Source organism: Cynocephalus volans, chromosome 1 (genome assembly GCF_027409185.1).
Source record: "Cynocephalus volans isolate mCynVol1 chromosome 1, mCynVol1.pri, whole genome shotgun sequence".
In the NCBI taxonomy this organism is placed as follows: domain Eukaryota; kingdom Metazoa; phylum Chordata; class Mammalia; order Dermoptera; family Cynocephalidae; genus Cynocephalus; species Cynocephalus volans.
In genome coordinates this window covers 24,482,930-24,504,505 of record NC_084460.1, presented here as the reverse complement: position 1 = coordinate 24,504,505, position 21,576 = coordinate 24,482,930, and the positions used below count along the sequence as shown (strand labels likewise).

The 21,576-nt window shown below is 36.7% G+C and overlaps 2 protein-coding genes across 5 annotated transcripts in view; both read left to right on the top strand.

Moving 5' to 3' along the window:
* Positions 1 to 21,576, top strand: part of ATRN (attractin) — a 180,680-nt gene that overhangs the window by 28,952 nt on the left and 130,152 nt on the right. The window lies entirely within an intron of this gene.
* On the top strand, positions 5,669 to 6,881 carry LOC134384664 (poly(rC)-binding protein 1-like). Of its 4 annotated transcripts, none has more exons than XM_063106372.1 (2): positions 5,669 to 6,176; positions 6,333 to 6,881. In XM_063106372.1, exons 1-2 carry the CDS (start codon positions 5,669 to 5,671, stop codon positions 6,752 to 6,754), a joined length of 930 nt encoding a protein of 309 aa, XP_062962442.1. In that variant the 3' UTR covers positions 6,755 to 6,881. The 4 variants fall into 4 exon arrangements, with proteins under 4 accessions (XP_062962442.1, XP_062962434.1, XP_062962426.1 ...); XM_063106364.1 differs by having other exon boundaries at positions 5,669 to 6,199; positions 6,263 to 6,881; XM_063106356.1 differs by having other exon boundaries at positions 5,669 to 6,266; positions 6,327 to 6,881.

Genomic DNA, 21,576 nt, shown 5'->3' with positions numbered 1-21,576 from the left:
TGATTATTCTAGTAACTTATAACTTTATAGAGTCTAATCCTATTGTTGGTTTAGTCTGCTGATTTTTGTTCATGGTGCATAGCTTCCAAGTATGTCTAAATTTTGATTACGAATTTATTGTCAGTGAGATTTTTTCAATGGACATATGTCTCTGAAGAGAGTTTGTAATTACTTTCACTAGATACTTTGGAGTATCTCTTACCAGGGGCTCTTTTTTTATGTTAATTTTGCTTTATTGTGGGTACCTAGGTCCTGAAGATAATTGTATGTTGGGACCCAAATGGGCATGAGACCTGTGGTTATAAAGTGTTAGGGGGACATTCTCCCTACCTTGAGTCCATGCTGAAACGACTTCTTATTGTTTTTTTGTGCCCAAGAGCTGTTTTTTCTAGCTCTCTGAGCATTCCACCCTTCTTGAAGAGATCTTAGTTTTAACTTTCCGCCTTACATGAACCTAGGACTCAGTGTCTTCCTTGTGGGCATTTAGACTCAGATAGATTTCTAGTTAATAGAGACTGATAAATTCCTGGATCATTGGGAATGACAACCTCTCATAGGACACCTACAAATTGGCTAACATGCTCACCGCTCTGGTTTTCAGGTCTCTGTTTTTGGCCTTTAGTGATTCCCTTACTTTTTCTTCAGGTTAAGTACTGTGAAAATGATGTTATATTGCATATTGAATTTACTTCTTGATTTTAATGTAATCAAATATATTATTTTTTTCTTTTGTGGAGAATGCTTTTTGTGTCCTGTTGAAGAGTCTTTCCGTACCCAAAGGTCATGAAGATATTGTCCTATATTGTCTTCTTCTGGACATTCTGTTGTTTTCTCTTTCACATTTAAATCTACAATCCATAGAGAGAGAGAGAGAGAGAGAGAGAGAGAGAGAGAGAGAGAGAGAGAGAGTGTGTGTGTGTGTGTGTGTGTGTGTGTGTGTGCGTGCGTGCGTGCGTGCGTGCGTGCGTATTCTTTATCCAGTCCTATGTATTGGTAAGACCTTTCCTTGCCCACTGCTCTGCAATGCTGCCTTTGTTGTTAATCAGGTATTTAAATATGTACAATCTGTTTCTGGACTTTCTATTCTATTCCATTCCACTTGTCTGTTTGTCTATCTTTATGCCAACAATACTGCACTGTCTTAATTAGTGTAGCTTTATATTAAGTCTTCCCACCTTATTCTTCTTGTTCTTCAAGTTTGTTTTAGCTAATCTTGGTTCATAGCATTTCCATATAGATTTTAGAATCACCTTGTTCGGTTGTGACCAAAAGAATATAATTGGGGTGGTATTGAACCTATAGCTCACTTTGAAGGAATTGGCAACTTTTACAGTGTTGAGTCTTCCAAACCACAAACATGGTATGTACCTTCATTTGTTTAAATCTTCTTTAATTTGTCTCAATAACATTTTATACTTTTTATGCAGAAGTCTTGTATATCCCTTTCCAAGATATTTGATATTTTTTGATGTTGTTGTAAATTGTATCTTTTAAAATTTCACTTTCTAATTGTTTGTTGCTGGTATAAGGAAATGCAGTTGACGTTTTGTATATTGGTCTTCTGTCCTGCACCTTTCCTAGACTCTTTTTATTGATTCTAATAATTATCTGCAGGTTACTATTTCTCTAGGGGAAAAAACCCTTCCTTGATCCCATGGCTCCTCCAAACATTGCCTCATTTCTATGTTTCTTTTTACAACAAAATTTCTGAAAATGAAATTGTCTCGTGTTGCCATTTCCCACTTTCTCACTTTTAATTTTCTCTTTAGATTATTGCTGTCAGAGTCCATAGGAGCAGCAACTAGCACAGCTTGCCAAATCCAGTGGTTAATTCTGTCTTCTCATCTTACTAAACTTCATAACATTTCACTGCTTGCTTTTTGGAAACTTGCTTCTGGACTTTTGAGACTCCATGCTCTACTATTATTTTCCTATACTTGACTGACTACTCATTTGCAAACTCTCCTTCTTTTGACATCTAACAATGAGAGTGCTTCTGGGAACTCCCTGTGTATCTGCACTCAGTCCTTTTCTTTATCCACACTTAGTTCTTCTCAGTCCCAGGACTTTAAATACTATAACATAGAACCTTTGATATTTATTCCAAGCCTATTTGACTCTTAGTTTTCTCAGCACATGTATTGGACCACATGTATGTGCCCAAAACCTGAGTGTTTTCCTTATTTATTACCTTTTACTTACTTCCCAACTAGCATCAGATTCTGTCTATTCAACCGCTAAAATCTATCTAAGAATCTGCTGGTTTTCTTTTTTTCTCTGTTTGTAAGTAGAAGCCAGATCGTATAGATCTTTGTGGTCTTAGATAACCATAAAATTTTTCTGAAAAGTATAAGGTGGCATGCAAATAAAAGGTGGGAATAAAAGATGGGTAGGAAGAGTGGGAATTAAATGTCAAGATCCTTAAGCTTCTTTTGTTTTTCCTCCCTCATGCTTTTTTGCCCCCTTTCATTACTGTATATTTACGTGGACTCTTTGAAGGGGATTGTAGTTATAAAGAACTGATAGCTAGCAGGGTTGGTCTTTGATTAAATGCAACCCTTATATTTGCTTATTTTTGCCTGATTTTCTGGGCCTTGTGACAGATTCTGGTTATTGGATAAACAAGAAGGGTCGAGAGTATATCATGGATTGGGGAAAGTGTGTATGGATGGCTGGATTGGCTTTCCAGGGAGGGGGAGGGGGAATATGATAGGATTAAAGGCACAGGAGAGGTGAGAACAGGCACAGAGTATTCGGAGGACACTCACCGTCAATCCTTCCCCTCACCCTGGCTTATCAGGATGATAATAGTCAGAATGTCAGGATTAGGAATGTAGATTTCATTTCATAGTCTGTGCAGAGTCATTGCAAATATTTGACAAGGACAGTAACGTGGTGACATTGGTGCTATAGGAATGTTGTTCTGTCTGTAGGATGCTTAGTAGAGTTTGTGGGCAGGTCTCAAAAGCTGCAAAGATAGCCAAAGGCATGGGGCACTAAGACTACTGTGAACTGTTTTGAACATGGGGTAGAGTGTAGCAGTGGGAATAGAGATGAAGGGATAAATATAAGGAAACCTGGATCCAGAACAGTTCCAAGGACAGAGCCCAGGATTTGAGTGAAGGACTTGTTTTTTGCTTTTATTGTCTTTCAAGGTAATGATTTATTATTATTTAAAAACATGAGGGAGCCATATTATTTTGTGATTGTTTTAGTTTTAATTATCATTGTGGATGGGTGTAGTAGAATGTCCTAAACATTAAAGTATATAGTACTCATTTGTAATGTTACATCATTTACAATAGTTGTAGCTTTATTATTTTTAAAAAATAATTAGGACAGATGCTTAATCCTGTTACCTTTTAAGCCATTAGTTTGAGTAAGTATTCATGATGAACCTTTTTCTTTTTGTTTCTTTTTGTTTTTTTTAAATTGTCTTTTATTTTATTTTTATTTATTTATTTTTTGGTGGCTGGCCAGTATGGGGATCCGAACCCAAGACCTTGGTGTCTAAGGCTGCACTCTAACCAGCTGAGCTAATTGGCCAGCCCCAAACCTTTTTCTTTTTGAATTTAAAGAATTAGATCAAAATTTTCTGATTAGAGATGAAACTTTGGAATGTAGAAATATTTTTAGTATTGCCAAAAATTCAGCCACTTACCTTAACAACTAGAAATTCTAAGATTGTGTATGGAAGATTTGTTCTTGATTTGGTATATGTGTTAGAATCTTCTGTAGAGCTTTTAAAGACACCAGTGCAATGCTGGGTCTTATCCAAGAGGGGTTTGAGTTAGGGCTCCATCATTTTTGTTTCTTAAAGCTCTGTGGGTGATGATGTCCTCACCTGTCTCAGGGTTTGGGTAGGGGCTTTGTTAGTATATTTTGTTTCTTGCTTATATAGTTAACTTTTTTGGCTTATATCTGTTACTGCAAAGGCCAGAATACTAGCAAGTTAGTTGATATGGACATCACAGTGAAACTGTTGGAATTTTTATGTGAATTAAAATTATAAAACAAAATTCAGTAGTTCAGTCTGGGCTTGGTTAAATAAATTGTGACACATTCACACAGTGGAGTACTGTGTAGCTATAAAAAGAAACGAGGAATATCTGTATACTACTGTGGGATCACCTTGAGAATATATCGTTAACTGAAAAAAAAACACAGTGGAGCATCACGGTATTGTAATACTACTTTCTTTTTTTGGTGGCTGGCCAAGAAAGGGGATCTACAAATATATAAACATATATTGTTGTGTACGTAATAGAATGACAAACCAAAACCTAACAAAAAATGGTTACTTTAAGGAGAGGGAGGAAATGGGGTGGATGAAACAGGGATTTTTTTTTCTTCTTTTTTTTGCAGCTGGCCAGCAAAGGGATTCGAACCCTTGACCTTGATGTTATAACACTGTGCTCTAAGAAACCGAGCTAACTAGCCAGCCCTATACTTATGAATGTACTTTTTTTGTGGATTAGGCTTTAGAATCATGCTGATGCTTTACCGTATTATAAAACAAAAATTAAAGTGAAAGCAAAAGACAGTCTCTAAAAATCAAATGCAAAATGAAATAAGTGAACCTGGAATGTGTATCAAGTTTGTGGCTAAAGCTCACGGAGAATATTTCAAACGACTTTGAAACACAGTACAATCAGCCTTCCATATCTGTGGGTTCTGCATGCATGGATTTAACCAACTGCAGATCAAAAATATTCAAAGAACAGTAAAGTAAAAAATAACAATACAACAGTAAAAAATAATACAAATAAAAAGAACAGCAGAATAATGGAGACTAACAACTGTATAGTGTCTTGAGATGATTTAAAGTATATGGGAGGATGTGCATAGGTTATATATAAATACTACACAATTTTATTTGAGGGACTACAGCATCTGTGGATTTTGGTATCCATAGGATGGTCCTGAAACCAATCCGCTGTGGCTACCGAGGGATGACTGTAGTTTGATTGTATATTTCTAGTGAAATATATATTCCCAAGGACAAAGAACTGCAAAGATATCATAAACTGTTTTTAGTAATCATGTAGTTGCTAGTATTATTGGTATTGTTATTCTGGAGATGTGTATTGTAAGATAAAACAAAGTATTATAATTACGTTGGATTGGGGCCCTGGATTTTGGTGTGAAAAAGAGAGATTACAAAGGTAGGATCGGAGGGCTGAGCCCGTGGCGCACTCGGTAGCGTGCTGCGCTAGCAGCGCTGCGACGCTCCCGCCGCGGGTTCGGATCCTATATAAGAATGACCGGTGCACTCCCTGGCTGAGCGCCGGTCACGAGAAAAAAAAAGAAAAAAAAAAAAAAAACAAAGGTAGGATCGGAGAGGTTGGGTAAGAATCTTGGAATCCTAAATTTGTGTTGGAGATATCAGTTGAACTCATGATGTGTTTTCTTTTTAAAAAATGTATTTCCGGCCACTGCCGCACCCTCTCCCACCCACCTGCCCGCCCATCCGTTTCCGGACCCGCTCGCCCCCTCCGCCGCCACCCGTCCCTGCGACGACGCCCGTGCCCCTCGCTCCCGCCATCCTCGGGCCTTCGCCCACCTCGTGCCAGGCCGTTTGGGGTCTACACCTCCCCTCCCCCGCCAGCCACCAATGACTTGACCCTGTAACGAGCCCACCTCCCCCGAACGCCGCCCGGCGCTCGCCATGGACACCGGTGTGACTGAAAGTGGACTAAACGTGACTGTCACTATTCGGCTCCTTATGCACGGAAAGGCAGTAGGAAGTATCATTGGGAAGAAAGGGGAGTCGGTTAAGAGGATCCGCGAGGAGAGTGGCGCGCAGATCAACATCTCGGAGGGGAATTGTCCAGAGAGAATCATCACTCTGACCGGTCCCACCAATGCCATCTTCAAGGCCTTCGCTATGATCATCGTCAAGCTGGAGGAAGATACCAGCAGCTCCATGACCAGCAGCACGGCGGCCAGCAGGCTGCCGGTCACCGTGAAGCTGGCGGTGCCGGCCACCCAGTGCGGCTCCCTGATTGGGAAAGGCGGTTGTCAGATCCAAGAGATCCACGAGAGCACTGGGGCCCAGGTGCAGGTGGCGGGGGACATGCTGCCCAACTCCACCGAGCAGGCCATCACCATTGCTGGCGTGCCGCAGTCTGTCACCGAGTGTGTCAAGCAGATCTGCCTGGTCGTGCTGGAGACGCTCTCCCAGTCTCCGCAAGGGAGAGTCTTGGCCGTTCCACACCAGCCCATGCCGGTCAGCTCCCCAGTCATCTGCACGGGCGGCCAGGATCGCTGCAGCGACGCTGCGGGCTACCCCCACGCCACCCATGACCTGGAGGGACCACCTCTAGACACTGACTCGATTCAAGGACAACACACCATTTCTCCACTCGATCCGGCCAAGCTGAATCAGGGGGCAAGACCACAGTCTCACTTTGCCATGATGCACGGCAGGACCAGAGTCGCCGGAATTGACTCCAGCTCCCCAGAGGTGAAAGGCTATTGGGCAAGTTTGGATGCATCTACTCAAACCACCCATGAACTCAACATTCCAAATAACTTAATTGGCCGCATAATCGGGCGCCAAGGCGCCAACATTAATGAGATCCGCCACATGTCCGGGGCCCAGATCAAAATTGCCGATCCAGTAGAAGGCTCTTCTGGTAGGCAGGTTACTATCACTGGTTCTGCTGCCAGTATTAGTCTGGCCCAGTATCTAATCAATGCCAGGCTTTCCTCTGAGAAGGGCATGGGGTGCAGCTACAACAGTGTAGGTTAACTCAGAATCCCTTTCTGATGTTTTCCCATGATCCAACTGTGTAATTTCTGGTCAGTGATTACAGGTTTTAAATAATTTGTAAGTGTTCAGTTTCTACACAACTTTATCATCTGCTAAGAATTTAAAAATCACATTCTCTGTTCAGCTGTTTATGCTGGGAATCCATATTTAGTCTTATAAGCTTTTCCCTGTTTTTAGTTTTGTTTTGAGATTTTTGGCTCATGGATTTTATTTCTGTCGATAAGAAATGTAAGAGTGGAACATTTTTAATAAATTTCAGTTTAGTTCTGTAATATCAAGAATTTAGGAATTAAAAAAATGGATTGGTTAAAAAAAAAAAAAATTTCCTGGTTTTGTCTACTGAAAAAAACCCAGAAACCAACATAGGTCGCATTGAGCACTCTAGTACCAGACTCTGTTCTCTAAGTAATTCCCCCTAAAAGGAACCTAGGGTACCTTAGAAAAATGGTTTATTTCAGGTTGGGCACAGAAACCCTATGAGCTTGGAACCTATTTTCATATGACACAAGTTGCTGGGGAGATTTCCATTCCTGTCAGTGGTAGAATAGCTTTTTCTAAACCAGTACTTCAACTGAGAAAAACTAGAAAAGCTAGAAATATTGGAAAGAAAAACAAAACTGTTTGGAGGTTTTGGAAAGTGAGCAAAACACAGAAAGGACTTGAGAGACCAAAATTTTGGAGAGAAGATAAGCTCAGAGGAGTGAGGCCAACTTTTGATACAGCATTTTCCTTGGAGTGATTGGCTGATTTGAAATGTGCAGCTAAGATGTTGAGTGGTGGCAGAGAGACTGAGATTCTAAGAGTTTTGATAGTCATGCAGGATTGAGGGACAAAATTGTAGTTCAGGGCCTGCAAAGAAAAAGAGGCACTGGAAAGCAGCCCATGTTTTTAGTTGGGAATCCTGAAGGATAGGCTGCACCCTGTGCTTAAGGGTGAACTCAATAGATCAGCTCTCACAAAGACTGAAGCCTAGCTTTGAAATTACCTCAGTTTCTGATTGGATTAGAAAGATCTGCTCTTAGTTTAATTACTTGCTTGAAGCAAATGTGGAGGAAGACAACATCAACCATTGCCTCGTTATCTCTGTAGTTTTTATATATTTAGTGACAATATATAATATTTTACATAACAATTTATAATGTATATTTGTCAAATATAATAAGTATTTATATATTTATAAAACTTAGTCTGGCATTTAATAAAAAATAACCAGACATGTAAAAATAAAATTAACTGAAAATCAAGAGAGAAAACACATAATTGACAAAAGCTCATAGGGAGACTTCCGTGACAAATGAGATGATATAAACTCATTTTTCCATTCTCCTCCCTATTAAATCTTGGAATTAGTACAAAAGACACCCAAAGGAGAACTCTTATAGGTTATAAGAAGAAGGTAAGCTGGTTTGAGAGCACAGGTTTGGAAGAGTAGCATAGCCACAGAACTTCTTGCATCCTTCCACCCACTAGAAGGCCCCCTAGACCTGGTGTTTCCTGACCCCCCTGATTTAGCAACTGAACACAGGCCAAGTAGGCTCATTCCTCCCCTGAATCAAATGAAAGTCCCTCTGAAAACATCTGGCAAGCATGTCAGCATTGGTAATTGGAAACTCTAAACTTAAACCTAACCCTAACCCTGATAAGTGGCAAAAGGAAGCACTTTTCTTCCTTGCCTATCTTCAGACTTCCCCTTTTCAATGAGAGATACCAAGGCAGGTTGTTAGATGTGGCAGGGGAGACCCATCTACAGCAAGCAGTCCAGTCTGGGAATCCTCTTTGTTCCTGTGGACTTGAGACTCTCCTCCTCAGCCCAGAGACACCAGGCTGGGCACTACCTGCAAAAAAGGACTCAGCCACAATGAATGGCATGATCTGAGAAGTCTCTGGCCATGTGGGCCTGAGCCTCTTCTTCCCTACCCAGAGACACAGGCAAGTGGATGGAACTGGTGAGGGGCTGAGCTACAACAAATTGCCCATTCTGGGAAGCCTTTTTGTCTCTGTGGGCTAAAGCCTTGCCTTTCTCACTCAGAGACACTGGGGAAGCCAGGGGCAATTTAGGGCCACCACATCCTTTCTTTGCTAAGAGACAACTGGCAGCTTAGCTTAGGGAAACTCTTTGTCACCTCAGGCAGCACCAGTAGGGACCAGGGAATCCAGTAGCAACAGGTAAACAAAGCAGGCTAAATTATACTACAAAGGCTCTGAAAATTAATTTGCCATTGGAACAATACCCTAGAAAAGTAGATCAATACCTGCATGCTAAAACTAAACAGGTGACTGACTACCTGCTAAAATAAAAGATTTAATAGAAGCCTATACTAGAGATTCCTAACATTGACAAAATGTTCAAGATATAACAGAAAATCATTTGATATACCAACAACAAAGGAAACCACAACTTGAATCAGAAGAGACAACCAACAAACAAGATTTATCCAATGTTGGAATTTTCTTTTTTGTTTTTAAAAAGGAATTTTATATGTACTGATTGTACATATTTGTGGGGTGCAGAGTTATATTTCAATACATGTATACAATTTGTGATGATCAAGTCAGGGTAATTAGCATATTCATCATTGTAAAACTACCATTTCTTTGTGATAACATTTGAGCTCCTTCTAGCCATTTAAGAACATGCAATAAATAATTGTTAGTTATAGATGCCTATCACTACTGTATACTACTAGAACTTATTTTTCCTATCTAGCTGTAATTTTGTGTCCATCAGATGTTGGAGTTTTCTGACAAGGATTTTAAAGCAGCCGTGATAAAAATGCTTAAAAATGAATTTAAAAATATCTTACAACAAATAAAAATTACAAAAATCCCAGGAAAAAAACAAATAAAATTAATTAGAATCAAATTAGAAATGAAATTAAAAGGAACCAAATGGAAATTTTAGAACTAAAAAATAACAGAAAAAAACCTTGCTGGATAGTCTCAATAGTAGGGTGGCAATGACAGAAGAAAGAGTGAGTAAACTTGAGGACAGAGCAGTAGAATTCACTTAATATAAACAACAGAGAGAAAGCAGAGTAGAAAAAAATGACTTATGGGGCAGTAACAAAAGATCTAACATTCATATAACTGGAGGTCCAGAAGGAGAATGAGAGTGAGATTGAAAGAGTGTATGAAAGAAATAATGGCTGAAAACTTACCAAATTTGGCAAAAGAAACAAACCTAAAGGTCCAAGGAGCTGTGCAAACTCCAAACAAGGTAAACCCAATGAAATTCATGCCAAGATGCATCATAAATATACTCTTGAAATCTAAAGGCAAAGAAAAAGTCTTTAAAGCATCCAGAGATAAATGATGCAATGCCTATAGGGAACACCAATTCAAGTAACAATAGATTTCTAATCTGAAACCACTGCTAGAAGGAAGTGGCACAGTATTTTTTAAATGCTAAATAAAAAAGCTGTCAACCTTGAATTCCTGTCTGGCTAAACTGTCCCTCAGGAATTAAAAGAAAATAATAACATTCTCAGGTGTTAGAAAACTGAAAGAATGTGTTGCTAGGAGACTTACCCTTAAAGATTAGCTAAAGGAAGTTCTTTAAACAGGAAATGACGAAGGAAGGAATAAGTGTAAGCAAATTGTGGGAATCTGAATAAGATTGGTTTATCAATGTCAGTATCCTGGATATGATATTATACTATAGTTTTGAAAAATGTTACTATTTAGGGAAACTGGTCAAAGCATACAATGAATCTCTGTATTATTTCTTATAACTACATGTGAATCTACTATTATCTCAACTAAAAGTTCAATTATTAAAAAAACGGGCTCAGGGAGAATAAGAAGATGTGAGAAGTAAATGCAATGTGGGGTTCTGGATTGGATCTTGGAAGAGACCAAAAAAAGGCCACTAGTAGAGAGAGAGAGAGAGAGAGAGAGAGAGAGAGACACACACACACACACGCACACGCACACGCACACGCACACGCACACGCACACGCACACGCACACACACACACACACACACACACACGAGGGCTATTAGAATGATCAGAAACAGACTTTAATTATTAGTACCTTTGAGAGTTTATATAACAAGATCAATAATTTCAGCAGAGACTTAGAAAGCATGAAAGGAGTTAGTGGAAACTGAAAATACAATAACATTTTTAAGAACCTTAGACACAGATGAGAGAATTAGTTAACTGTAAGATATGTTGGGAAAAAATACCTGGATAGAAGCACAGAGGGATGAAAAATACCAAAAAGCATGGGAGACATGTGGGACGTAGTCAGAGTTAGAATTCTAGAAGGAAATAAAAGAGTGGAGCAGAAGTAATACTTAATGAAACAATGTTCTAGAATGTTCCCAAAGTGACAAAATGCTTAAAGTCACAGATTCAAGAGGTACAACAAACACTAAACAGGGTAGTTCTCATGTTTAATATCTAGTAAGAAATTATACTTCAAAAATGAAAAAGAAATGTATTTTCAGATTGAAGAAATGGAGGGAATTAAACACCAGCAGCTGTGCAATAAAGGGATTTCTTTAAAGCAAAAGGAAAGTGATCACAGAAGGAAATACAGAGGTGTAGGACTGCGGAACAATGGAAAGACTAAGATGTAGGTGAACTTAACTGAATGTTAGCTGTATAAAATAATAATATCTTGTGGGATTTAGAGTATAGAATTAAAATACACACCAGCAAAGCACAAAAAGCAGATAGTATAGGTGGGTGGGAGAAATGGAGTGTAAGGTCCCCGAATTGACCAGGAAATGGTACAAGTACTAGTTTATAATAGGCTTTAATAAAAAATCAAGGATGCAAGTTATAACTTCTAGGGTAATCCCTAGAAGAATAGTAAAAGGGTGTGTAACAAAATAATAGTTTATAAAGAAAAAAATGAAATAATAAGAATACTTAATCCAAAAAATAAGAAAAACACAAAACAAAAAGCAAAAAAAAGAATACTTAATCCACAAAAGGTAATATGAGACAGAAAAAGGAACATACAGCAAGTGGCAAATGGAAAATAAATAGCGAGACAGTAAATTTAATCCCAGTTATATCAGTAATTAAATGAAAACTGGCTTAAGATACCAATTCAATGACAAATTTGTCAACATAAATCTTTAAAAAAACAAATGAACTATAATACTTACAAAAACTATACTTAAATGTAATGAGTCAGAAAGGTTGAAAGTAAAAGGATGAAAAAAAGGTGTACTATGTTAACCAAAAGACAGCTGGTTTATCTCTAAATCTGACAAAGTAGACTTTAAGAAAGATTTCACGAAGTAGAGTAGAACTTTTCATGATGATGAAAGCATTAGTTTAACAGGAAGATTGAATGATTCTAAACATGTGTACCTAAGAACATAACTTCAAGATACATAATGTGGAAGTCATTTTAACAAATTTTTTGTTTGTAAAAACTTCCAAACTTTCAGAAAGAATAAGAATAAAAATAGTACAAAGGACACCTGTGTCCTATATACTCTACCCAGATTCATCTCGTTAACATCTCAGCACATTTGCTTTATCATTTTTCTTCTCTCTCTCTCTCTCTCCACACAAAAATACTATACAGATATGTGTGTATATATGTAACTTTTTTCCCTTGAACCATTTGGGGGTAAGTTATTTATTTATCATGGCCCTTGACCCTAAATACTTTAGTATATATTTTATAAGAATAGAATTAGTCTTAAGGGACTTACTACATAAGTCTTTAATTACAGTTTTCACCTTCAATAAATTTAACATTATACAGTACTTTTACTTAATCTACTGTTTGTACTCCATTTTTTCAGTTGACCCAAAATATTCTTTATAAAATTTCCCCTTCCAGTACAGGATCCAGTCTAGCTACTGCATCTGATTGTCCTGTGAGGTTAACTTGCTTTAATCTAGAACAGAGGTCAGAACGTCTTTTCTGTAAAGGGCCAGATAGTGAATATTTTCAGTTTTGTCTCCATCATAGATCTCTGTTGCAACTACTCACCTCTGTTGTACTGGGAAGCAGCCACTGACAGTAAGTAAATGAAAGGGCGTGACTTTGTTCCAGTAAAACTTTATTTATAAGCAAGTGACAGGTCTGATTTGGCCTGATGACTATGATTTGCTGTCTCCTGACATAGAACATTTCTACTGCCTTTATTATTATTATTATTATTATTACTATTTTATTTTACTGACATTCTTTCATCAGTACATCTTCCCTCTTTTAATCCATTCTTATTTTTCTTTTGTTTTGTTTCCTCATCATTAAATGCAAGTTATGAACCCTTTGCCAGGTACTGTATAGGTTAGGGAGTGTTCTTCTTATATCACATCTGGAGGCACACAATGCCTATCTGTCCTTAACTTCTTATGTTGTTTTTGTTCTCTTGTTTGAGGTCTTGCCCAAATTTTCCACAATATAATTACTGTTGTCTTTTTGCTCCTTGCAACCAATATGCAATCTGTGAGGAGACACTTTAAGATCATGCGTGTATTCTGCTGCTCATCAGAATCCCCTCGTACTTTTTAACATCGATTGATGATGACAGAAGTAATTTTAATACTCCTTTCTCAGTAATCCATAGAACCAAAAAAAAAAATTGAAAACACTTGGCCTAATGACATGTAGAGAACATTGCACTATACAGTTGCTGTATACTTCTAAGTATTTGTGAATCAAAGAAAAATCACCCTGGGAACTTGAACATATTTTGAGCTGAATGATAATGAAAGTATTATATGTCAAAAGTTTGGGATACAGCTAATGTCATGCTTAGAATGAAAATTATAGCTTTAAGTGTGTACATTAAAAATGTAGAAAGATGGAAAATCAGTGCTCTAAGTTTTCAACTTAAAGTAGAAAAGGCACTGCAAAATATACTCAAAGTTAAGGGAAGAAAACAATACAGATAAGAGATAAATTAATTGAATATAAAACATGTACAATAGACAGAATTAACAATGGCAAATGTTAGAAAAGACTAATAAAATTGATGAACTACTGGAGAGATGGATAAAGGGAAAGAGAAAACAAATTACTGGTATCTGCAGACACTGAGAAGTTTTTATTCCAGTGAATTTGAAAAGTGTAAATGAAATGGCAAATTCCTAGAAAAACCAACTTACTAAAAAGAAAACTCAAGTCTCAGATAGCTTCACCAGTCAGTTCTTTCCAACTTTTATAGGGGAAATAGCACCAAACTTACACAGACTCTTCTAGAGCACAGGAAAAGAGAAAAAATTCCTTTCTTATACAGCTAGCATAATTTTGTTATCAAAACCTGAAAGAAAAAGAGGTCAGTCTAACGTATGAACATAGATGAAAAAAATTTTAAACAAAATATTTGTGAACTGTATCCAGTGAAATAAGAAAAGAATCATGCCCAGGTGGATTTATTTGAGAAATTCAAGTTGATTTAGTATTTGAAAATGAATATCATTCACACCATTAACAGAATAAAGGGAAAGAACCAAGTGATCATTTCACTACATGCATACTTATTTTAAAAATAGTCTTCAATTCCCATTAATGAGAAATACCTTTAGCAAGCTAGGAATAGAAAGGTACTTCCTTAATCTGGTAGGGGTTTTTGTACAAAGAAATTAGGGTAAATTTCACATCGTATGGTGAAATGTTGAAAGCTTTTCTCCGAGATTGGGAACAAGACAGGGATACTTACCATAACCAGTTCTTTTCAGTATCGTAATAGATGTCTCACTCAGATGTTATAAGGCAAGGAAAATAATAAAGTAATAAATGTTCGATAGGAAAAAATAAAATTCTCATTTTTTACAGAGGATATGCTGGCATTATTCCTAGTTTTTGCTGGTATAGCGAGCAAAATGGTATTACCATTCTAGAGATGAAAATTTGGTTGAGAGCATATATAGGTGATATTTAAAGCTTGAGATAGTATGAGATTACCTACTCAGTGAATTTAGGTAGAGAAACAGGCTTTACGTAGAGAAGAAGGCTGGGGCATTCCTACAACTAGGGATTGGGAGGAGCAGGTAGATTTATCAAAGGAGACTGAGAGGAAGCTGCCAGTGAATCCGAAGTGGAGAGTTTTGGAAACCAACTGAAGAAAGTGTCTTAAGAAAAGAGGGAATCATCAGCTATTTTAGATGCTGTGAGAAAGTGAAGTAAGAACAGGTCTGAGAATTGACCCTTGTTTACCTTAAGAAAAGGATTTCAGAGAAGGAGTGGGGGTTAGAATCCAATCGGGGTGGATTAAGAAATTAGGTGAGACATAAACAGTGTTGTTAGAACCTTCTTATATGTGTATATATAAGAATTTCGCTTGGATATATGCCTTGAGGTTTAATTTCTGGGTCATAATGTATGTGAATAGTCAACTGTGTATTTGTTTTACATCCAGCAATTGTGTTCTTCCAGAGTATTTTTTCCCAGAGTGTTCAATTTATCATATTTAATCAATTGAAGCCTGCACTAATTTTTTCACATTTTAAATTCTCTGGCATAGGAATATTCTTAAAATCAGTGGTATATCATGGTTTAATTGTTGGTATCTTTTCTTTCTAAATAATACAAAAAAAAAATTGCCTTAAAAAAAAAAAGAAATTAGATGACAGTATTGAGAGTCAATCAGAGCAAGCAACTCTCAAGAAGATTTTTGATGTAAAAACAAGAAAGGAAGTAGGCAGAAGCTTGAGAGGAATATGAAATGAAGGGAGTTAGTTTTTTAGGAAGAGAATCTTAGCAGTTCATCTATAAGATCCAGAAGAGAGCAAAAAAGTATTGGGTGGGGATTAGAATTAGGTTTGCTCTGGTGATGCCCTTGACTAGGTGAGGTTTAAGAATCTTGGATCCAGGTAGACAGGGTGACACCCTAAAAGGGTTTAGACAATTTATCCATTGTAATTAGAGGGGAGGCAGAGTGCCTGTGTTTAAGTACAGGGAGGAAAATATAGTTCTCTCTTGATTTATTTATTCATTATGTAATTATTCACTGGATGCCATTAAAAGGTCAAGCACACTTCTAGGGAATTAAAATCTATGATTTTAATTTCTTAATTCTATTAAATTATTAATATTAATAAAATTAAATTAAAATAAAGTAAAATTAAATTAAGTTCTTAATTTAATTTCTAAATTCTATGATTTTCTAATTAAGCAATTCAGTAAATGAGTTGGAGAGGTGGTACAAGAAATTTCAAACAGAGAGCAATCATACAGAGATAGAAATGGTGAGGGCAGAGGAACTTGGAGGGAAATTGAAGATATCAAAAATTTGAATAATAGGATTTCCAAAAGGAGAAAAAAAATGAGTGGAGGAGTCGCATCAAGCCACAAGAACAAAAACAAATTGGCCATGCATCAGATTTCTCATTTGAAAGCTGTAGCTAGAGGGCAGTGGATTAAGCTCTAGAGATTACTGAGAAAAGAATGATTGCAATTGAAGAATACCATATCCAGCCAAGGTATTTATCTGTCAAGGTAAAGAAAAGATGTGCAGGGCTATGCAGGAATTCAGAAATATCTCTCAAGTATCCTATTTGAGGAAAATACTAACTGAATAAATGATGCAGAACAGAGACCATAAGATTGGGGAATTTGAAAAGTAGAGTCAAGAGTGGTGAACAACGAACTTGCTTTCATATTTAAAATTACATCTTAATGCATGAGAATAGGCTGGGAATATATAAGTGATATGTTAGGACTCATATACAAGGCATATATTGTAAGGAAAAATTCTGAATAAGCATTGAGCTGTCTTAGCAAAATATAGGATTTGGGGTGCTCTGGAGAAAAAGTGCTGAAAGTCTCATAGAGTAGAGAGGGAAGAGAAAGGAGGACAGAAGTATCCTAGGACTCTTATTTTTGGGGGTAGAGATGGAAAAGGAGGGAACTAGAGTATTTCCACAGAGGAAACATTTGATATCTTATTTGTAAATTATAGTAAAGGCAATTGCTTTCAGTAATGGGTAGAGAGAAGATAACCATTGATAGGATGATAAAAGGATGATAAAGGTACAGTAGGTTGTCTAGATAAAGGGAGAAATAGAATGAATGGCAACTTGATCACACCAATAAAATAAGGAAAAGGAAAAAAGAGAATACAATAATGTAAAATAAGTAACAAACAAAACATAGAAGGAACAAAATCAATATTTTAGTCATGTGCAATGAGTGCAAGTTTGGTTTAACAGTTAAAAATCAGTCAATCACTATCAACCAACCTTATTCATGTTTAATGAATAAATTATATAGTCTCATAAAAAGAAAATTGGAGTGGCTGTATTATCATCAGAAAAAGACTTCAAGGGCGGAGCCCGTGGCGCACTTGGTAGAGTGCGGCGCTGGGAGTGCTGCGACGCTCCCGCCGCGGGTTCGGATCCTATATAGGGCTGGCCGGTACACTCACTGGCTGAGTGCCGGTCACGAAAAGGACAAAAAAAAAAAAAAAAGAAAAAGACTTCAAGACAAGGAATATAAGCAGAGGTAGAGACATTTCATAACGATAAAAGTGTAAATTCATCAAGAAGACAAAACAATCCTACCATACATGAAGTAGAAATGATCAGAACTAAAATGAGAAATGTACAAACACACAATTATGGTTGAAGATTTCAATACTTTCAGTAATTGATTTTTTAAAAAATATTTAGAAAAATAGGAAGGATATAAAAGACTTGAATAACACCGTCAATCAACTTGACATAATTGGCATTTAGAGAACATTATATACATCAACTGCAGATTACTCGTTCAAGTGCCCTGGGAACATTTAGCAAGATAAACCATATGCTGGATTATAGAACAAGTCTCAATACATTTAAAAGAATTGAAATTATACAGAGTTTGTGCTCTATTCACATGGAAGTAAGATAGACATCAATATAAAAAGATAACTGGAAAAATCCCAATCTAAAATATTTGGAAATTAAGAACACAACTTGTAAGTAACACATAGGTCAAAGAACAAATAAAGGAAGTAGAACCTTTGAAATGAATGAAGGTGCAAACACAGCCTGTTAAAATTTGTGGAAAGCAACTAAAGCAGTGTGTAAAGAGAAATTTATAGCTTTAAGTGTTTTTATTAGAAAAAGAGAAAGATGTAAAATAAATGATCTAAACTTCCACCTTAAGTAACCAGAAAATGGAGAGCAAATCAGATCCAAAGTAAATAAAAGGAAGGAAATGATGAAGATAAGGGTGGAAATCAATCCAATATGGAAAAACAATAAGGAAAATCAATGATAAGACCAATAAAATTGATAAAACCAAGAAAAAGAAGATGCAAATTAACAGTATCAAGAATGAAAGAGGTGGCATTCAGTGCTGTACCCACAGATACGTACAATCAACTGTGTTCCAATTAAAAAAAAAAAAAGAATGAAAGTGATTAACCCAGGAGTGCAGTTGGTTTAACACTCAAAATCAGTCAGTCACTGTATCTGTTAATGTAATTCACAACATTAACGGAATAAAGGAGAAAAGTCCTATGATCATTTAAATGATGTAGAAAAAGCATTTGACAGAATTTATCAGGCATTCATGATAAAAATTCTCAGCAAACTAGGAATAGAAGGGAGTGTTTTTCATCTGATAAAAGGCATCTACAGAAAAACCTGCAGCTATCATCATACTCAATGGTGAAAATTTGAACTCTTTCCCTTTAATCTTGGAAACAAGGTAAGAATGCCCCCTCATGACTTCCATCCAACATGGAAATCCTAGCAAGTATAATACGTCAAGAAAAATAAATAAAAGGCACCCAGATTGGAAAAAAGGGAAAACTCTTTTTACAGATAACATGATCATGTAGAGAGAAAATAATGATGAATCTATAAAAAACACCTGCTAGAAATGTTAAGTGAATATAACAAAGTTGCAGGATACAAGGTATTCTATAATCAATCACATTTCTGTTATTAGCAAGAAACAGTTGGAAATAAAATCAGAGCAATAACATCATTCAAATAGGATTTAAAAAGCTTAAAATACTTAGATAAATCTGACAAAAGACAGACTTGTACACCGAAAACTACAAAACATTGCTGAGAGACATTAAAGAAGTCCTATAAAAATGGAAGGAGGTACCATATTTATGGATTGGAAGGGTGTTTATTCTTCCCAAATTTATTTGTAGATTAAATTCAATCCCAGTGAAAGTCCCAGGAAGCTTTTCTTTTTTAGTAGATTCTGACAAATTAATTCTAAAATGTATGTGAAATTGGAAGGGCCTAGAGTAGACAGTTAACCTAAATAATGGTGAAAAAAAACAGATTTGGAGGAATTTCACTGCTTTGTTTTAAGATTTTCTGTAAAACTAGAGCAGTCACGACACTGTGATATTAGTGGGAAGGTAGACATGTACATCGATGAACAGAATAGATAATCAAGAAACAAACCCACACATTCATGGTTAATTGATTTTTTTTTTTTTAAAGCAAAGTGGATACTCAATGAGAAAAGGATAGACTTCAACAAATGATGCTGGAACACCTGGATATTCACATAAGAAATATGTGAATCTGGGCCCTACCCTCATACCACACACAAAAGTTAACTCAAACTGAGCTAAAGACTTAAATGTAAAAGCTAAAACCACACAACTTCTAAAAGAAAACACGGTAGAAAAATCTTTCTACCCTTGGCATACGCAAAGATTGTTTTTTAAGCCTCCAAAAAGCACTAACCATAAAAGAGAAAAATGGAAAAATTGGACTTCATCAAAATTGAAACCTTGTCCTCTTCAAAAGACATTGGTAGGAAACAAAAAGGTAAGCCATAGACTGGCAGAAAATATTTGCAAAACATGTATCTGATAAAAGATTTACATCCAGAATATATAAAGAATTCTTGTAACTCAATGATAGAAGACAAAACCCCACAAAAATGGGCAAACATAAGAACAAATTTGTCCACAAAATAGTATATATAAATGATCAATAAACACCTGAAAGGTGCTTAAAATCTTTAATTACCAGGCAAATACAAATTTAAATCATAACACAGGGAATTTCAAATTAAAAACTGGCCAAATTTAAAAGAAACATAACATCTAACGCAGAGGGGATGTGGCAAATAGCGTGTTCTCATACATTGCTGGTGCAAATGTGAATTGTCACAGCCCTTTGGAAAATAATTTGGCAATGTGGTTAAAAATTAAAATTGTTATTCCTTTTGGCTCAGTAATTTTCCCCTTAAGATTCTGTCTTAGAAATAAAAGCACAAGTAAGGCCATATGTATAGGGATATTTATTGCTACAATATGCGTAATGCCAACCAACTGAAAACAAAACGAATGTTAGAAGGGGAAAGGCAGGAAGAATGATACCTCCATAAGGTTGATTATTATGCTACATGAAAAAGAATGAATTAGACTAATACCTGATTAGTTGGAGAGATTACCATAAGGTTTTGTTGAGTGAGAATAGAAAGATGCAGAAAAGTTAGTATGAAAATTAATTTGTGTAACCAAAAGTGACTTATGAGAACTATGCATATGTCACAGGCTTGTGATTGTGAAGGAAAATAGTTAAGAATGCTTACTAGGTGTTTAAATGTTTATCTTGGTCAGAGGTAGTAGGAATAATTGAGGAGGTAAGTAAAAAAATAATTGTTCTTTAACAACAAAAAAAGTCTGGGGCCGGCCCGTGGCTCACTCGGGAGAGTGTGGTGCTGAGAACACCAAGGCCCCGGGTTCGGATCCCATATACGGATGGCCGGTTCGCTCACTGGCTGAGCGTGGTGCTCACAACACCAAGTCAAGGGTTAAGATCCCCTTACCGGTCATCTTAAAAAAAAAACAAACAAACAAACAAAAAAAAAAACAAAAAAAGTCTGTCTGTGATCATATTTATGCATTATCTGTAAAATTATGTAGATGTATATATTTAAAGATATTAAACATTTAAAATAAAAATGGCCTATTTTCTTTTCTAAAAGTAATGCTGATTTGTGAACCTGAATCTGTTCATGTGAAGCCCATAGGAACTCTTAGGAGCAAAACAAAGTTGAGAACCATAAAACTTGAGTTAGAAGAGACTAGAACAAAGAATCAAGGTAACACACACAATGCAACAAATAACCAGTGGGAAATTTATTTACCCATAAAGCTAGAAGTCTGAAGAGGGGTGGTTTCTTTGGGTGTTTGGTGCTTACTCTTCAGGAAACTTTGCATTCCTTGGATTTGTCATTCTTGGTTTTGGCTTTGTGTTCAGGCTCTTATCATGATGGTTGCATTACTTCCAACTGTAAAATTCAGCCATAGCAAAGTTCAGAGAGAAGTATGATCTCTTTTTTGATGTCTATCATAGGTTGGTTTTTGGAAGCATTTGCTAAGATGCAGTTTGGGTACAAGTTGGTTATAACATCTGTGAGAGGAAGGTGTTATAGGAAGCAAAAGCAGAAGAAAACTTGGGCTAAGGAAGAAGTTGTGCTTCATTCAGCACAGGTGTGACAAAGGGGAGCTCTGGAGCAAGGATTACTTGTCAGAGGTGTCCTATGTTGGATTGAAATGCCTAGGCCTTTATACCCTGTAAAATGTGGGCTGCCCTGGGAAGGACATGATCTGGGGCAAGGCAGCCCCTGAAGGATCTGACAACTGTTTGATGACCACATTCCTTGCTGTAGCTGGCAGCAAGTCCTTCCTTGAAGGAGGGATCTAGGTGGCATGTCTCCCTGTCTACTACAGTATCTTTCTTAAGAACAAGAAAATATTTTCTAGAAGTCATCTATCAAACTTCCCTTTACATCTTGGTAAAATATTATGTGCTGTGACAAAGATTAATAATTACCCTTCATAACCTTTCTTCACTTCTCTAGTAAAGAGAATCCTGATTTTCCCTAGGTCATCTGGGACAATGGCT